General features: G+C 43.9%; 1 protein-coding gene across 1 annotated transcript in view; it reads left to right on the forward strand.

Moving 5' to 3' along the window:
• CEP85 (centrosomal protein 85) overlaps positions 1 to 19,350 on the forward strand; it is a 2,011,196-nt gene that overhangs the window by 546,162 nt on the left and 1,445,684 nt on the right. Inside the window, exon 7 of the mRNA XM_044083921.1 lies at positions 17,105 to 17,290. Within this exon, the coding sequence (XP_043939856.1) occupies positions 17,105 to 17,290 (186 nt within the window). The remainder of the gene's footprint in view (positions 1 to 17,104; positions 17,291 to 19,350) is intronic.

Raw genomic sequence — 19,350 nt, forward strand, 5'->3', positions numbered from 1 at the left:
TAGCATATGCTACAGGATCACAGGGAAAGGCTATTTCAAAGCAGACCATTTCCAAGTGGATAGGACACTGTATCCGTTTCTGCTACACACAGCATGGAAAAATTGTATCTAGCAATATTAGACCACATTCCACCAGGGCAACAGCCACTTCAACTGCCTACCTTAGAGGAGTACCTACCAAGGATATTTTGGAAGCTGCAACTTGGAGTTCAGTGCACACCTTTACCAAGCATTGCCACTTGCCTCTCTACTCTAAATCCAGAGCTGGCTTTGCCACTGCAGTGCTGCAGGGCCTCATAGCCACACCGAATCCTTTATAGAACCAGCCACCCAACCTCAGCTTTGGGATTCAACCCTAGTGTAATGACTGCAGCAGTGAAACACAATGAACATAGTACAGTTTTGTACCTACCATAAATGTAGATGTTCGAGTGTATTCACTGCTGCAGTCCAGTTTACCCTCCCTCCATCCCCTCTTTCTTAGCTGGGACTTATCTATACCTTTCTACCCATACAATCTATGTGGTGTATTTGCTTGTAACTGAAGGTATTGTTTTTATTTTTATGTATGTTTTATTACCAAAATGTATTGCCTACCTATTTGGGGGCACCTGACATCTGGGGCAAGAAAAACTGAAGAAAATGGCATCGGCTGCATATTATATACCCCTGGCGCACTGACGTCAGGAAAGAAGCAGCAGCAACCGACGCCGGACCAAGACTTTGGAACTCTGGCCGACTGCAGGACCATCTGGCCGACTGCAGGACCACCTGATGGCAGGATAACCCAAGTGTAATGACTCCAGCAGTGAATACACTCGAACATCTACATTTATGGTAGGTACAAAACTGTACTTTATCTGTTAAATTCCAACTGTCAGCGGTTTTTCATTAGGTTACAAAAACATACTTGTCATCAGGTTTCAGCCAATATGTACAACAATGTTATCAGTTCCTAAGAAGAATAAGTTTTCCTTAAATGGTATGTACAAACATGAGGCTTGCAGTACTTTTCCACAGTCTCTGTACATCTAGTTTGTCACGTACTCAAACTTTCTTAGTTACACATACATTTTCCTTTTACAATCCCCAATTTGATGCATGGAAAGCATCACACCGTTACCACTTTGAAACATTTGATTATACATTCTTCCAAAATCCTGCATAACATTGTTTTCACTTAATTCAATGCCATCATAATGCTGTCTATCCTTTCTTGCACTTAGATACACATACTCAAGGTTGTTGGTCATTAAATGTTGCAACTTCCCAGCAGACCTTGATTCAATCAGCTTAAGACATAATGCTTTAAAGGTAAACAATATCGCAAACACCACTATAGCAATAATTGCAATTAGCATAGCGAATTTTAATATTTCACCTCCCCATTCAGAAAACAAGTTTGTAAGCCACGCCCACTGGGAACTGTCAGCAACCTTTTGGATGATCTCAAGATTACTCCTGATTGCATGCTCATTATCGGGTATAAACATACAGAACTCTTCGTGTACGAGCGCACACGTATCTCATTTAGACCAGAGCATGAGAGCCATCCTGTTCTGCAGCACTACTGCTCTCATGGCAATTAGTTCAGTGGTAATCAAGTTCACAAACTCAAATGTTGAGTTGCTCAGAATTTGCATCAATTTAGATATCTTTTGCAATTCCCATATAGCTTTAGATGCGCCGTAGACTGGAAGAATTCCCGCCCTGGTGATATCCCCCAAGTCCATATGAACCAACCCCTTAAAAGCAGTGTGCTTTAGGTCATAGTGGTATATCCATGACGCATTTACCCTTACCCACAGGATTTATCAACTTAATTTCCCTAACATTGCGAATTTTGCCATTGGGCAAAGCATTCGTATGTCGGACGGCTTGGATTAAGTAACCTAGAAAAAAACTTCCACTCCAATCTTTAGGCAACCATTTATATACTTTTCTACCACAAATAAAATACAGTCAATCTTTCAATATTACCTTAGAGGCATCTTCGGAAGCATTATTATTGGTAACAGTTTGCATAAACAAAAGTCCCAAGGTCAAATTTGTGTCCATTGTCCCATTACTGAGTATCCATGCACACTGCTATGGTATTCGTAGTGCATTGTTCGGCATCTACTTCTCAGAAGTACAGGCCAACATGGGAGGACTTTGGCTGACAAAGTTTGCAGACGACTGCAAACTGGGCGCCATAGTGGAAAGTGCATCGGACACGGATATCCTTCAGAAGGGACTCACGGAAACAGATAGCTGGTGCCAGAGCCATGGCCTGAAGTTAAATGCCAAAAAATGTATAGTCATACCCTTCGGGAAAAACAAGGTAACCCCAAGCTACCATATAGGTGGCAATCCACTAAGCACAGAAGAGGTTATCAGGGACCTGGGGACCCAGGTTGACAGTGGCCTTTCTTTTGGCACTCACGTTGCTAAAGTGGTTAGAAAGACCTTCTGCATTGCCCACCTGATCATGAAGGGATTCACATCCAGATCTAGTGAGGTCATTGTTCCCCTGTACTCTTCACTTATCAGACCAATGATCGAGTACAATGCCCCATTCGGGATGTATCTCACCTGACATCTGCAGCAATTGGAGAGACCCCAAAAGTTCCTCACCAAAAGGATAAAGGGACTCCAAAATCTGTCATATGCTGCCAGATTGAAGAAACTCCAGCTCCTATTCAGTTGCATACCGTCTGCTCAGAGGTGACATGTGCCTGACATACAAGGCCATGTCCAACCCAGAATTAATGGACATGCTCCACCTCAAAAAATCCAAATCCACCAAAACCACTAGAGCAAGTGACTTAAACCTTAGCACGGACATAAATAGGACGTGCTGGAGGGATAGATTTATCACTCAGACTCCCTATACTGTGGAATAAAATCCCGATCCATGTGAGGCAGAGCACCTCGCTGGCTCTGTTCAAGAGAAATCTTGACCTGTGGATGGGAGATCGTAGGTTTACCCCGGGAATCATCTCTCTGTCACTGCTAGACAGAGGCGCAACAAACTAATGGGCACAGTATTTTTTCATATGAGGTGGCGTAAGCCACAAAAATTTGGGCTAGGCTTATAAATGCCTTAGGGCAGATAGCCTAGTATAAACCTATGAACCTATAACACCCAGATTCCTGCCTTTAACAATGTCTCTGTTGGAATTGTGGGTGTACTGATGTTGTCTGGAGTAAATATTCGACCAATTTCTATTCGGCCCAACCATGTTGAAGAGTTATAGCAACCTGGTATTATTGTAATATTACATGAGCTTTGTCATACCCGTAGTCCTGTTTTGCTTTAGGCATACTATTCCTGTGTGATGAAAGGCCAAAGATAATGACTGACTCTTGTTTGACTTTGTTGACTTGCACAGTCCCCAGTAGCATTATATAAAATGCCTGTGTAATTGGAGGGGGACAGTGATACTGCAGTGAACAAAAGACCATTATGTGATGTCGGAATAGCAGTACAGATTTAGCAGTTGGAGCCGTTAAAAGACTGCGTATGTCAATTGGAGTGAGTGATAGGTGTTGAAGGTAGGATGCCACTCTGCTGGTGCTGGTCTCTCTGAGTGTAACTATAGTGACCGTTGGGAAAAATAATGGCAAAAATAGCAGGATTAAGCAAATAGACAAAAATGGAATAATACACTGGTAGCACCTTTAAAAGCTATTACGATTAAAGGAGGTTGCCATGTCAATCATTGTGATAGAATGACTAGATTGGATAGACAAACTAGTCGTTATCTGGTGCTGGAAGTGGTAGTTTGCTTTTGGTCCAGTAAGCTATTGGCTGGCATACTTCAGTGTTACTGAAAGTATGTGATTGCTGGGAATCGGTTGGTTTCACCTTTCAAATGTAGGAAAGATGTATTCAAGTAGGAGAGCCCTGAAAGATGTACAGCAGATGTTGGGGAAAGGAGAACTAAGAATGGGGCCCTTTTAGCATTATTGGAGTGAAGTTTTATGGCTAAAATGCTTTACATAAACCCAGTCACCAGGCTGGATGTCTTGGGGGAGGATCGCTGACGTCAGGGCTGTTGGAGTGCGGAAGAAACCTGAGTGTGGTAGTGCTGAAGAAGAGAAACGAGACTTACAGTATTGCAATAAAAAATTATCAGTGAGGTTTAATTTAGAAACCTGGAGGGCTAGATGGTAATAGGGCGACCCATTAAAATTATGTATGGAGAGAGCTTTTTAGGTGCACTGACAATTGATTTTATAGAAAACACCACCTAGGGCAGCGCTTAGGCCATTTTAACCTGGTTTCTGAGGTAACTTTAGCAAGTCTAATTTTTAAAGTTCGATTCACCCTCTCAGCCATACCTGAAGCCTGTGGTCTATATGGGCAATGTAAAGCAAGTTTAACATTTAACATAGAGCAAACATCTTGGGTCAGCAGAGCTGTAAAATGAGTACACTGGTCAGACTGTATTTTAAGGGAGCTCCAAAATGAGGAATGATTTCAGTAACCATTTGTTTTGCCACTGTAGTGGAGTCATTTCTAGAACAAGGAAAAGCTTCAATCCAAGCAGAAAAAATTTCAGTAACCAAAATATATTTAAACTGGACACACTGAGTCATTTTCACAAAATCCCACTGGATTGTGCAGAAAGGCCCCCATGTTTTTAATGGCTTGTTGCTGAGTGGCAGTTGCTTCAGCAGTATTGAAAGAAAGACATACTGAACAAGTAGCAATTAAGTGTTGCACTGATTCAAATAGGCAAGGTGCATACCCAGTCCTTTAAGATTTGCTGCGCTATGAAGGCTGCCAGCCCAGCCAGATAAAATTTGTAAAAATAATTATATGTCATTGTAAACATTAATATGATCCATGGGCTTGTTTCACAAATATAAAGAAAACTGCTATGTTCTGAGCTTCCACCACAGTGACCCTGCCTGGAAGAAAGTAGGATTTTACGACTGGGTTTGATCTCAAGTGGGGAGACGGGATGTCTGCAGCTAGAAATTTTTTCTATTGTCTTAAGAGATAAGTTATTAGGTTTTACATGCAGTGTCTTTTATTGCTGTAGCTTTCCCGCAGGTGCAGATCAAAAGAGAAATGTTAAATTTTAATTTCTGTTAGTATGGGAACTAAATTAGAGAAGTAATGTGTATTATCAGTTTAAGGGCTATTTCAAAAAGTAAGAATACATTTTGCATTTTGTTCTGGAGCTGACAACTCACCAGCACTTCTTATCTATATTTGCATGCTCTGTAAGCAAGATATTTAGAACAGTGATTTCTCTTAGAGGTAGAAATAGTAAGATTAGTCTAGCTGTATTCTATATTTGTCAGACTGTGCTACAATATTGTTTTAAATTATTTTCCTGTGATTTCTGAACATTTTATTATCACTGTGTTGAATTGATGAGTACTGTCTTGTGTTTTTATTATTTATTAAATATTTTTAAAACTTTGAACTGTGGCTGTTTTTTGTAGAGATAAATTAAGCTCTGAGTACTTGCATGTATTTGGTGGTAATGTATAAGCCACTCCAATAGCCTTAGCCCTGGGTTACACTTATTATTTGGATAACATTAATGTTGCACAGTAGAGTTGGTCACCTTTTGGGAAGGGCCTTATAGTAGCTGATAGCAGTGGTTGGTGGCAGTCGGTACTACCTTATAGTCTGGGCAGAAAGGGGCCATAGCTGGAGGACGTGTACCAGTCTTCCTCAGGAGTGTCTGTGTTTGTATATAAATCAAGTTGTGTGTGTCAGCTACTTAGGCAGGGACAAGAAGCACTGGTTGGACAGAGAGGGTGCTGGAGGTTTTAGCTTGACCACTTGGCTGAGATCTGGACGCTATAGCTGTGCCAGTGGGGAGTCTTATTGGGGATGTGGAGAGAAAGGGAGAAACCAGCCCCAGACTGTGATCTCTGTGTGCTCTTAAGGGAAATTGTACTTTACTGCGTGTGTAATACTTATCCTCCCAATATGGACGCCCCTCACTGGTGCTAGTGGTGAGGATTCAGGCTCCCTGATTACTGGGCCAGTGCACAGGCATCACATATTAATTAGTGGCAGTGATCGGATATCCACATCAAATATTAATTGTTTGATAGTGGTGAGTTGGCCACATCACATCATAATTGGCTTGTAGTGGTGTGGATAGTGAATTCCTGTAGCTTGTGTACAGTGATCACTGAAGGTGTTTTTGTAGTCTAAATCAGCCATGCAGTGAACACTCGCGTTCAGATCACAATTGTTTTATTTCTTTTGTTAGCTTAGTCAGAGAGAACAGGCAAGCATGTCAGCAGAGGAGTATGGCAAGCTGACAAGGAGCCAGTTGGCTGAGATGTGCCCAGCCAATGGACTGGTGCATGGAAACATGACTAAAGCAGGCATGATTGCAGATTTGGTCACAGCTGCATCAGAAAATAGCAACCATGAGGACGACCAGACTGGCTGTGGAGATGTACAACACTCAGAGAAAGGACAGCTTAACCTTTTTACAGAGGACTTAAAAGTCCATCTGGAGCTAAAGAGACTTGAGTTGGAGGCAGGCGTTTGGAAAAAGAAGCTGAGGAGAAGGGGAGGCAGAGGCAAAATGAAAAGGAGATGCTGATTCTTCGCCAGAGTCATGGAGGTAATGGGGAAGGGAGTAACCAGACCACAGAAGCAACAAATGACCTTCCCGTCCTCTACTGTTTTGGTGCTGGAGAAAGCTGCTCCTCTGCCACCAATAACTACCCTGAGTTCTTCTGGTTTGTCGGACCTGGATACCTCCCAGGGTTGAAGCATCATTGCCGGTTCTGAGGGGAGGGTTTCAACGCTGGCCTTTTTGGGGCCATCCATGCCCCTTGGTGCTTCAGCATATGTAAGCTCGCCTTCAGAGGCTGTTTCCTTGATGCAGGGTGGGATCACTGTTCCAAAAGGAGTCTGTTTCGGTTCTGGGATCCCATCCTTCTATGGGGGGGACTGCCTTCCAGGCCATGGAGAGGGCCTTGTCCATTGCGGGCAGTCAGTCTATGCCATCCTGTCAGACCAAACCTCTGGCCTATCCCCTCAACCAGAATTTCCCTCCGTCTCTTTCCTGGGACAGTGGGCGCAAAAGTTTCAGGATCAAACCACAGTAGTTATGTTCTCCTCTGATACCTCTCTGGAGCATCCCACCGAAGAGGTACCTGCAAAGAGAGAGTGCAAAAGGAAGCACTTGGACTGCCCAGAGGAGTCACTCACAGAAGGTACTTATTTTGATGAAGGGGAAGGTTACCCCAAGTTTTACCCCCTGATGGTTTCCTTCGGGGACATCCTAGAGATCTTAAAGAAGAGGGGTGGCTGGACATCCCTATAGCTTTCCTCAGAGGAATCAGTATACCTAGAGGCTTTTCATGCCCAGCCCTCTACCTCTTGGATTTCTCTGTCACTGACTATCTCATTAAGTTCTTAGTTCAGTGGACCTGGAAGTTCCCTGATTCGATTAAGCCAAACCCTAAGAGACCAGACAATATCCTTTCAGCACCTAAGGATCACCAACACGGGCTAAGGGAATTCCTGTAAATGCCATGGTTGTGGCAGCAGCCATCAAAAAGGAACTTTCCAGTGAAAGTCCTATTATCCATCATCCTAATAAAGACTCTAGGACTATGGATAAATTTGGTAAGCGTTTTTACTCCTCATCGACCTTTGCTCTCAGGTCCTTGAATTACAAGGCACATTTTACCAGACTGTAGGGAGATCTGATTAAAGAGGTATCAGATGCTCTGTCAGGAAGAGTAACTGAAGGTGTTTGAGACGGTGGCTTTTCAGCTCGCCACCCTTGAATTGATTTCCAGCTCGTCCATCAGGCTAATTGCACATACCACTGAAGGGATAACATGAGCAATGAATTCAGGCGTAGCCATCAGGAGACGCGCCTGGATGCGCTTATGTGAGTTTGCGGATCATTTAATTCTTCTTTAGTCAATGCTCCCTTTGACAGAACATCCTATATGGTCCCAAGGTTAAAAAGACTCTAGCCATGTATGAGAAAGATGGGAAGACTCTTTCTGCTGTGGGCATACACTTTTCCACTCCTCAATGGCCTTATTCCAGGAACCAGCAGAGTGGGAGGCTGTGGTTCAAGAAATCCCAAGGGCCTTTCCATGACTCACATGGCAATGACTTCTCCCAGCAGGATGGAGGGGAATGTAATAATGGAAGATGCTGAGGAAGAGGCAGAAGTGGCCCACAGAATCAGGGTTCCAGAGATTCTTTTCCTGGGAACTCCAACCAGCGTTTCTGAAAGGAGGCCCGAATGCCATCCTCTGGAGGCAGTCGGGGGCGATTTATCCCTGCACCAATCTGCCTAGCTTAAGGGTAACAATGGACAAGTTGGGTGCAGAGGATTATAACTAGAGGATACAAAATCCCTTTCTTAACACTACCAAAGAGTGTAATCAAAGTCCTGGACATTCCACCCAGTCACAGGGAGGCAGCAGTCTTAGAAATTCAAAAACTGCTCGACAAAAGAGTCATCCCAGCAGTCCCCCCAAACCAGATAGGATCTGGAATTTACTCTATTCTTTTTAGTGCCAAAGACGACGGGGGACTAGAGACCAACTTTGGATCTCAGTATGTTGAACAAATCAGTTCAACAAACCAAATTTCAGATGATCACAGTTCAGTCTATACTTCCGTTCTTGGAAAAAGATGATTGGATGTGCTCAATAGTTCTTCAGGATGCATATTACTGTATAAAAATGGACAAATGGTCCAGAAGTTTCTGCGCTTCTGGATGTGGGCCAGTCACTTATCAGTTCATGGCACTGCCCTTTGGTCTCACCACACCCTCCAGGGTGTTCACCAAATGCATGGCAGTGGTAGCAGCTCGTCTCAGACTGCAAGGATTCCTGGTGTTGCTGTATCTAGATGACTGGCTTCTTAACTCTCCCACCAGGCATCTACTCATAGAGTATACTTTTCTCCTTTGCTCTGACTTGGTCATCACTATAAATTATGAAAAGTTCCATCTAGAACAATCTCAACAATTTGTATTCATTGGAGCAATGCTCAACACGATCACAGGCATTGCATCCCTTCCCATAGAGAGGCTTCAGAGGATAAGATCTCAAGTCAGTCAGATTATTCGCAGCACCAAAGTACCAGCAAGGCTCCTTCGAACTCTAAGGTCGATGGCAGCCTCTGTCACTCTAGTCCCCGTTGTGAGGTATCACATGTGAATTCTTCAGTGGTTTCTAGCATCTCAGTGGTTCATACTATATCAACCAATGTCCCATTTGGTCATGATTACCAACCGTTGCTAGGAAGACTTGCTTTGTTGGCTTCACTCCAGCGAAACCATGTTGGACTGTCCCTTTGTTCCCAATCAACCCTAAGCCATAGTGACCACGGACGAATCCTGGATGGGGGGGCATTATCTGGGAAAGACAGTCCAAGGCACTTGGTCCCACTTGGAGGCCAATTTGCATGTCCGTGTTCTAAAGACGAGGGCAGTGCTCTTTAGCGGTGCAAGCATTTCAGTAAAGCTCTCCCCTTAGGAATGATGCAGTTCAGACAGACATGTCGGTAGTCTGGTACATCAACAAGCAAGGGGGAATGAGGTCCTATCCTCTGTCAAGAAGCTCTCAGAATTTGGCAGTGGGTAATTTCATACAACTGCTTTCTCATAGCAATGCACATTCTGGGGACCTCCAGCGTGATTGCAGACAAACTGAGCAGATGTATTCTAATGCCTCACAGGTGGTCTCTCAGTCCATAGATATCGGAAAAGATATTTACCAATGGGGGCAGCCTTGCTGCGACCCGGCTGCGACCCCTGAATAACAAGTGCAGCAGCTACTTCACCTGATCCTGCCTTTGGTGGAGTCGCTAAGAGATGCTCTTCTACATGATTGGCCCTTCAGCCTACTGTATGCATTTCCCCTGTTTTCAAGTTTCTAAAGGACTGTATTACTTTTGTTTATGACTAGAAGAATTTGCCTCTACAAAAGCCTATTAAAGCACATTCCGCTAGAGCAGTAGCCGCATCTGCATTTTTCACTGTAGAGTTTCGATGGACAATATTTATGCAACGGCTACTTGGGCATCTCCATGTACATTTATTACTCATTCCAAACTGGATCTGGTCTCTAGGGGATGGGCATCCTTCGGCTCAATGGTCCTCAGGAATATTCTTCTGTGAGACCTCCCGAGATTCAAGTATCTGGGGACTCTGTCCCACAGTCCGGTATTATGTGAAGATCGACAACACAGTTGGAACGTTATGGTAAGACCTAACTTCTTTTTGTTTGGCACAACAAAATGACATTAATCCTTTTTCAGAGACAGTAGCTGAAGTGCTTGAATGTTTGGCTACAATGTTTAATGAAGGTGACAGTTTGCCATTTTGAATTTTTATGGCCAAAAAGTACAACCTTGGTCGCATCAGATTAACATTTTCCCACATGCTATTGGGAGACTTGATGTATTGTTTTGCAAATTTTAGCCATGCCTGGATGTTTTTTTTGTAAGAAAAGGCATCTTTCGTGCAACCCTACCCCATAGTCCAGACCTATGGAGAAGTACGGGAGATTGTTGTCACATGTAGTACACAACCAGTATTTGCCAGAAATTCCTGCAGCTCCTTCAGTGTTGCTGTAGGTCTCTTTGCAGCCTCCCTGACCAGTTTTCGTCTTGCCTTTTTATCAGTTTTGGAGGGTCGTTCAGTTCTTTGCAACATCACTGTTGTCCCATATTTTCTCCACTTTTTGATGACTGTCTTCACTGTGTTCCATGGTATGTCCAGTGCTGTGGACATTTTTTTTGTGCCCTTCTCCTGACTGATGCCTTTCAACAGTGAAATCCCTTTGATGCTTTGTAACTTCTCTGCAAACCATGGCTTTTGCTGTAGCAGGCAACTGAGTAAATGTCAGGAAAATCCTGTTAGGACAGCTGAACTTTATTTGGGGTTAATCAGAGACTCTATAATTGATGGCAGGTGTGTACCCAAGAAGACTGAATGCTGTAATTAAATCAAAAGGTGCTTTTACAAAGTATTAGTTTAAGGGTGTGCACACTTGTGCAACCAGCTTATTGTACTTTTTTTGTTTTGTTTTTTTTTCCCCAAACAGATTTGTTTGTTTTTCAATTGAATTATGCAGGATGTTCTTCATGTTTCACTGTTGCAGTCATCACATTTGGGTCATCTGCCTGCAGGTAGCCTTCAACCGGCCTGAATACCATAGTCTTCGGATTTCTGCATCGGATGCTGTCGCGTCTTCCTTGACGTCAGGTCGTCAGGGCTATAAAACATGCAGCCAATGCCATTACATCAGTCTTTCTTGCTGTGCGGTGCCTGAAGCAGAAGCAGTTCGCAAGTGCCAGTTGGCCAACTCCTGAAATTTTCGTTTTCAAGTTTCAGACCCGAAGTCTTCAAAAAAGATAAGTACCCCGTTGGGGATCCTTTTTCTTGCTCTAACCGATGTCAGTAAAAGTTAACAATTGTTTTACCTGTAGAAAGCAAATACCTTATAGAGATTTTCATTCTTACTGCATCCCCTGTTTAGGCCCAGACCACGACGTCCCTCGCTGTCGGTTTTGTGCCTTGTTCAACGCCCAAACTATTCGTTGTCAGGCTATTTTTGCTGCCAATTACTTTCATACTCGATCTGTGTCCCCTGAAATGGCTTCGTTAAGCCATCTGACTACCGATCTTCCAAAAAAACATAAGGATAAAGACTGAGACAGACCGCATAGGTCCAAAACTGCCGACGGCGCTTCCGTTAAGCTAGTCGCCAGTCCGCCGGTACTCAGTGAGGTGCTTTCGCAGCCCCTTATACCCGCTACTTCAGATTTGCAGGCTTCTACTGAGACCCATTTGGAATCCGGTATGCCGCGAGATGATGCTTAGACTATGGAACCTGCGGATGTCTCTACCTTGGATGGGTCTGGAGCCGCTGTGCAGGCACCGGCTTCTGAGGGTGTATTCAGGCCTACAGACATTCGTATTAAAACAACGCCATAGTTTTCATCCAGGACAAAAACTCGCACTATGCCTAGAAAACCAACAAATAAACCGCAGGCTCAGGCCCATATGCCTCAAAAACAAATGCTTAGAATGGCTGAAGACCTTATTACATTAATTAAGGGAAGCCAGCCTTCCCCCTCAGAGACCTAGAACTGATTTTCTTTCTGATTCTTCTGATCAGGAGTCTGATATTTCTGCTCCTCCTGATTACCAGGATTTGTCCTCATCTACTTATGAGGATTCTGATGCAGAGGATTCCATTCCCTCTGCTTCCCCTCCAGAAGATTTTTCTTTTGGTGAAACCTTGCATACTCTTAGGGAGTGTTTCCGCTGGGAAAGCTAGGATTATTCTGAGTCCAGAAAGAGACCTAGGGAATTCTTACTCCTACCTCAACACAGGCCTTTAGCTATCCCTCCTGTTCTGGACATTGTAGATGATGCTTTCTTGGAATCTAGCCTTACCCCTGACACTTTACCTCCAGCTCCCAGAAAACCTGACCGGACATGTTCCTTTTCAAGAATCCTTCTGCGGATCCAGAGACCATTTCCCAAGGACCAAAAGACATTAAGGCTACTGCTGCCAAAAATCCTACCCCTTCTGATAGAGATTCTAGAGCCTTGGACAGATGGGGTAAGAAGGTATACATTTCTGTTACTTTGGTCATTAGGGCTTTAAATTGCCAGTTTCATATGTTAAAGTATCAGCAGCATATTATGGGACTACTTAGACAGAAAATGATGATTCCTGACTGTGCTGAACACACAGAATTGCAAGATTTAATGCATTCTGCAGAACAAGCTTGTAAACATACTTTGCAGTGTGGTTTTGACGCTTTAGAAGCATCTTGCAGGGCTGCTGTCACTGGGTCTGTACTTAGAAGGCATGCTTGGCGTAAGGAACAAAACTTGCCAGATCATGTTAAAGCTAAATTACTTGATGCTCCCTTAAACCAAGACTGCTTTTTTGTCAACAAAGCAGAAGTCGTCCTCAAAAGGATGGAGGAAAAAGCGAAATCTATGCAAACTTTTAAAGATTTCCTACAAGTACAGCCTCCCAGATTCAGTAAGCATTTTTCCTCAAAGGAACTGGTCCTTCCAGTCCCTTCCAGGCCTTCTCAGTCCAAACCCAGCAACAGCAGACCAGCTGGGCTACAGTCTCAGACAACACACAGATCTAAGCAGTGGGGGGGGGGGCTCCCACTTCCAAAACAGGGAGTAGTAAGCCACCCCCCCCTACAGAAAAATGACAGTGACTTAACCTTAAACCTTCAAAGACCTGCTCAGCTACCTGCTCCATTAGGAGGAAAGCTCGCCCTGCATGCAAGAAACTGGGAACTCATTACCCAGGACAAATGGGTTTTGAACATAGTTTCCCAAGGATACAGATTCCACTTCCACACACTGCCAACCCCAAATGGTTGGCCAGACCTACACCCAAATCAGTGGGTGGAGGCCCCAACAGCAGGTTCTGTCTTATCAGGGCTATTCAACCTGTCCCAGCAGAACAAAGGGGACAAGGTTTTTATTCAAGACTTTTTCTGGTACCCAGAAAAGACAACTTCTGGTGTCCTTTCTTTGTCCTCACTATTCTCAGCACCTTTCTGGTGGTTCCAAAATGCTAACTGTTCAACAGCTTCTTCCTATGCTAGCCAAGAATGCCTGGCTGGCAACCCTAGATTTAAAGGAAGCTTACCTGCACATCCCAATAAGAGGATCCTGCAGACAATCCCTATGTTTCAGGGTGGGCTCCATGCACTTTCAGTTCTCTGCACTTCCCTTTGGCTTATCTACTGCGCCCAGGGTGTTCAGTTCCAGCTATTGCATTTTGCAGGCAGATAAATATTCAAATGTACCCATACTTGGACGGTTGTTTGATCAGGCAGAAAGCCAGGACTTGCTATTACAACACCTGGCATTCGTAAAGAAACTTCTAACTTCACTGGGGTACACCATCAATGAAAAGAAATCTCACCTAGTACCCTGCCAACAGATTGTATTCCTGGAAGCAAGCTTGAACACAACTTCCCAGATGGCATTCCTCACTCCAGAGAAACAAGTTTATTTGACAACTTACTTCAAACTGTTGGCCAAAAAACCCCAGCTATCTGCAAGGAAAATACTGCAAGCTCTGGGGTTCATGGCCTCTTTCATTCTACTAATTCCATATGCAAGACTGCATATGAGGAAACTCCAATGGTATCTAAGAAGCCTACGATGTCAACATTTTCAGGACCTGGAAACAGTTTCTGTCTGTCATTCCTTGTATAATGACAAAATTCCTCTGGTGGGCAGAGGCCTGTTACCACAACAAGGGACTCCCTTTCACTCTACCCCCTGCCACCCAAACCCTAACAACAGACGCATCAGACTATGCATGGGGGGCTCACATGGCAGCGCAGTGCATTCAGGACAAATGGAACCCGCGACAGATCCACCTGCATATCAATCAAAAAGAAATGTTAGCTGTACAGAATGCTCTGACAGCCTTCAAAGACCGTATTCTTCCAGGACAACTATTGGTAAAGACAGACAACACCACAGTTATGTGGTACATAAACAAGCAAGGGGGAACTCACTTGTACCCTCTCTGCAGACTAACCATGGCTGTGTGGGACACAGCCTTGAGCTACCAAGTACACCTACAAGCACAATTCCTGCCAGGCAAACTAAATTCACTGGCAGACGACTTAAGCAGAAATCTCATGGACCCACACGAATGGAAGCTAGCCAACCAGCCACTTTACCAATCCAGCAAAGAGAAGCAACATTTAAATAGATTCAGCTCCTCCTTCAAAAGAGAGAAAACAGAGGTCCCACCGGATTTTACTTCATATTCCTTTTAGTGCCCAAAATGACCCAGGATCTTGGGCAGATCTTTGATCTGAGTCACCTCATTATTTTGTAAAGGAGACTTTTTAGATGGTCACTGTGCAGTCCATCATCCCATTTGTCTAGGTGGGGGACTGTATGCGGATATTTACCTGCAATATACAAATGGACAAAGCATCAGGAAAATTTCTCTGCTTACAGGTAGGATTCTGTCATTATCAATTCAAGGTCTTGCATTTTATTCTCGCCACAGCCCCTCAGGTGTTCACTAAATGCATGACCCCAGTTGCTGCTTGGATCCCTATCATAAGCTCGAAGTCCCATAAGCCAAAACCATACAAGATCAAGCCAGGAATATCAAAGACCTGGGAGCTCAGCCAAAAAACAGTAAACACAACACCTACTTTTTTGCAGGGGGCAAGACCTCTGCGCCCCTTGACACACCACCTGCTAATTGTACATACAAACTTTGTGATTGCACTACAATTGGGAAATGAGCAAAACCTCAATCCCCACTGTACTAAGATCGTGCACGGTAACCGTTCATGCTTCTGGGTTTTCAATCTTCCCGGCTCGCTCTTGTAAGGTTCACACATGTGGGACCTTGAGAGCATATAATAGGGGACCCATTACTGCTCACGTGACTCTTAGGAATATGCATCTTTCCGTAGCTAGACATTTGGTTCTGGTAGCTCCATCAGTGTATTAAATGGTGCTAGTGAGACAAAATTTGCTCCTACTATGCCTGTCTGGAAGAGTAGTGAATGTGGATAAATCCCAACTGTAAAAGGACCTTGTTTTTCATTAGTTATCTCAGTACCAGCAAACAATTGAAAGAATTTCTCTATTGATGACATAGGTGCCTTTCCTACTGCAGGAGGATCAACTGCCGGGAGTCCACAGTCAAGACAATTTCCTACTTTCTGGAAGAGTTCCCAAACCATTTTTCAGCAGTTCAGCGTTTCTGTAAGGACTTTCTGAAAGGAATTTTTCTTTCTGTGCCCTCATTATCCAGACCAGTACTGGCTTGGTATTTAAGTTTTGTGCTTAAATGTCTAACTATTCCATTTTGAACTCACTGCTTCAGTGGAGTTCATGTTTTTTTTGTCTTGGAAGACTGTTAGTAGTGATTACTTCTACTAGAAGAGTCTCAGCTTTAAGTACGTCTTCTAGGTATCTATTCATAATCTTTTATCCTAACAGGGTATCACTTAGGATGATTCCTTCCTTCATGCCTGAGGGGGGATACTCAATCTAATGTGTAACAAGGTGTCCACCTGCCTGCGTTCTTTCCTAAATATTTCAATGATGTTGAATATTTGCTTCATTGCCTAGATGTTCAGAGACAACTATGTTTCTACTTATATCATGCACATAATCATTGGAAAAATGAATGACTTTGTATCATTTTCTGCTCCTTGACTTTGCCAAAAGATTACAAAGGTTACATTGGCAAATTAGATTTCGGATTGTATTTCCTTTTGTTCCACTTAAACTGATAAAAAATCTTACTGCTTCACCTAAGGCTCACTCATTCAGCGCTCAAGTTACGTCCACAGCCTTTTTCTAAAACTTGCTGGATGATATCATTGCAATGGTTACCTGGTCTTAATTACATACCTTTGTTAAACATTAGCCTCAGTTTCGTTTCTAGCTTGAGTGCATACTTTTGAGCAACCATGCTTAGAGGTTTACTGGGGTAGGCCACCTAAGTTGACTAGGGACTTTGTCCAATCATTCCAGTGTCTGGACAGGAGCTGAGAAATGTGTAAGTTATGTACTTGCCAGAAAGTTGGATTTCTCTTGTATCTGTTGCATTAATGGCACTTTCATGCCTGGGTCTAATGAGGGCAAGCTCAATCTGGAGAAGGCAGCAGGAACAGGTAGTTATGGTTAGGAAGTAACTTGGCTGTGTGGAGTTAGTTGTAACCAGTAGAGTGTGCTAGAAGCACCAGTCCTATCATTCCAGTGACCAGAAGGACCAGAGAATGTTCTGGTAAGTATGCAAGTTGTGTTTTTTTTTTTTTTAAAGTTTGGTTATTTGAATGTGATACTTTGGTATTAGATGTGGAGCGACACACATTTCATTAGTTAAGATGCATTCTGAAATCATCCTATGAGTACTCAAGTTGTAAGTTGGTAAGTATGTGGGAGACGCATTTTCTGTATGCCATGTTATCTAGAGGTGTATTAGGGGACTTTACTACAGGTGAGTAGCATTTCTGTTTAGGGTGTTTTGTTGTGACTGTTGTAATGTTCCAATTATGGTAATAGCCATAGTATGTGGGTTGTGTTCTTCCTGATGCATGTTATTTTGTACATAGGAGTCACAGCGGGAGGCCATGTTTTTGCGAGCTCAGTTTGCTGATCTTAGGGATTCATTCTCCAAAGAGAAGAAGGAACTAGATAGAAAGCTCGGTGATGCTGAGCTGGAAGTCCAGCAGTTGAAGAGCAGTATAAAAGACATGACAGAAAAGCACAGCGAAGAGCTAAAGAAACAGGAAGAAAGGGTAAGAGTATAAAATGACATATGAACAGAATTTTCTGCATCTTGCTACTATAAATTTTATTTTGAGTGTCCCTCTGCAGAAGCTGAAAGTGTTCTGTGTGCATCATTCTTCTGCCTTGTCTTACACATTTTCTTAAAACTCCTAAGCTGTTGTGCTCAACACATGTTTACCACCTCCTGCTACCCCTTTACACTATTTCTATTCTGCAGCTGAGTTGAAAGTGCAACTGAAATCTCTATTTTTTTCTAGTCACTGATGCAGATGTCCTTCAAGGATGCATCTGCAGTCATAACATATGGGTTGTCCTGCCTCAGGCAGCCCTTCGGTCGGCCGGATTCCAAAGTCTGGGTCTGGCCTCGGCTGATGTCGCACTTTCCCCGACGTCAGAGCTTCTGGGGTATAAAGGCATCAGCCGACGCCATTTTCCTCAGTCATTCTTGCCGTGCGGTGCCTGAAGCAGAAGCTGTTCGCAAGTGCCGGTCGGTCAGATCCAGAGATTTCAGCTACTGAAGACTTCGAAAAAAGCTAAGTACCCCGTTGGGGACTCTTTTTTGCCTCAGCTGATGTCAGACAAAGTAAATAATTGTTTAACTTGTGGGAAACAAATACCTCATACGGATTTCCATTCTTACTGCCTTCCTTGCTTAGGCCCAGACCACGACGTATCAGCTTGTTTAGCCTGTGCCTCCTTCAACCGACGGACTCTTAGACATCGGTCGGAGTTTGCAGAAGAATTTTTTGGAACCGCTTTTGCGTATAAAATGCCGTCGGAGACTCCGACTACGCATATGGCCAAAAAACGCAGGGAAAAGGACCGACACTCGTGGCCTGCGGTTTCGGCTGAAACCACGGTTAGGCCTACCGCGAGTGTCTCTGTTTCGGCTGAAACCAAGTCCTCTGTTCTTACCACGACCAAAACCTTACCTCCGACAACCGAGGCCAGAGAGGCCCCGGCTGAGTCGGCTTCAGAAATCCCTACCGAAGCTAGCACTCAAGACTTGTCAGACACCATTCCATTGGACATTTCTACACCTGCACGTGGGGCAGCTAGGCCCCCAGCTTCTATGTCTATTAAGGCCTTCTCCAGGGCTAAAGCTGCCAAACTTTCAAAAGCTTTACCTGCCAAATCTACTTCACAGAGGCCTTCCTCAAGTTCTCAGATTCTAAGTCTTGCTGAGGACCTTATATCCTTAATTAGGGGTTCCCAACCTCACCCAGACAGGGCCTCCCAACCTCCTCCTGACAAAAGGCCTAGGACTGAACCCTCTGAACCTCTCTCCTCTGATTACTCCTCTGATGGATCTGATTTGTCAGACCATCAGGAAGGGGCCTATTCACCTTATGAGGACTCTGATGCAGAAGACTCTATTCCTTCTCCCTCCTGAAGAATTTTCCTTTGGGGAGACTTTGCACTCAATGAGGGAACACTTTCAATGGCAGGGTCAGGATTTCTCTGATTCTAGAAAAAGGTTAAGGACATTTTTACATTTGCCCCAGCATAGGCCCTTAGCCATACCACCAGTGCTAACTGTAATTGATGATGTGTATAATGATGTCAGTTCTGCACCTGATTCTCTTCCCCCGGCCCCTGCCAAACCTGATAGATATTACAGGGTCCCGGATTCTCACTTTCACCTGTATAAAGCCCATGCTGCAGACCCAGAAACTATTTCTCAGGGCCCAAAAGGTGTTGCAGCTGCCACTGCCAAAAATCCCCTACCCTCTGAAAGAGAGTCTAGAGCATTAGAGAGATGGGGTAAAAAGGTTTATACATCTGCTACTCTTTCTGCCAGGGCATTAAACTGTCAATTCCATATGATACAGTACCAAGAATATTTGTTAGATCAGCTGAATAAAAAGCTTTCTTCTCCTGAACCTTTAGACCGTAAATCCCTTCAGGATTTGGTGCACAACTCTCAGCAGGTCAGTAATCATTTCTTAAAATGTGGCTGTGATGCACTGGAGGCTTCATTTAGATCAGCAATGACAGGAGCAGTAATTCGTAGGCATGCCTGGCTAAAAGAGCAATCCTTGCCAGACCATGTCAAGGCTAAACTCCT

Source organism: Protopterus annectens, chromosome 1.part1 (assembly GCF_019279795.1).
Source record: "Protopterus annectens isolate FY-2018-M chromosome 1.part1, PAN1.0, whole genome shotgun sequence".
Taxonomy (NCBI): Eukaryota; Metazoa; Chordata; order Ceratodontiformes; family Protopteridae; genus Protopterus; species Protopterus annectens.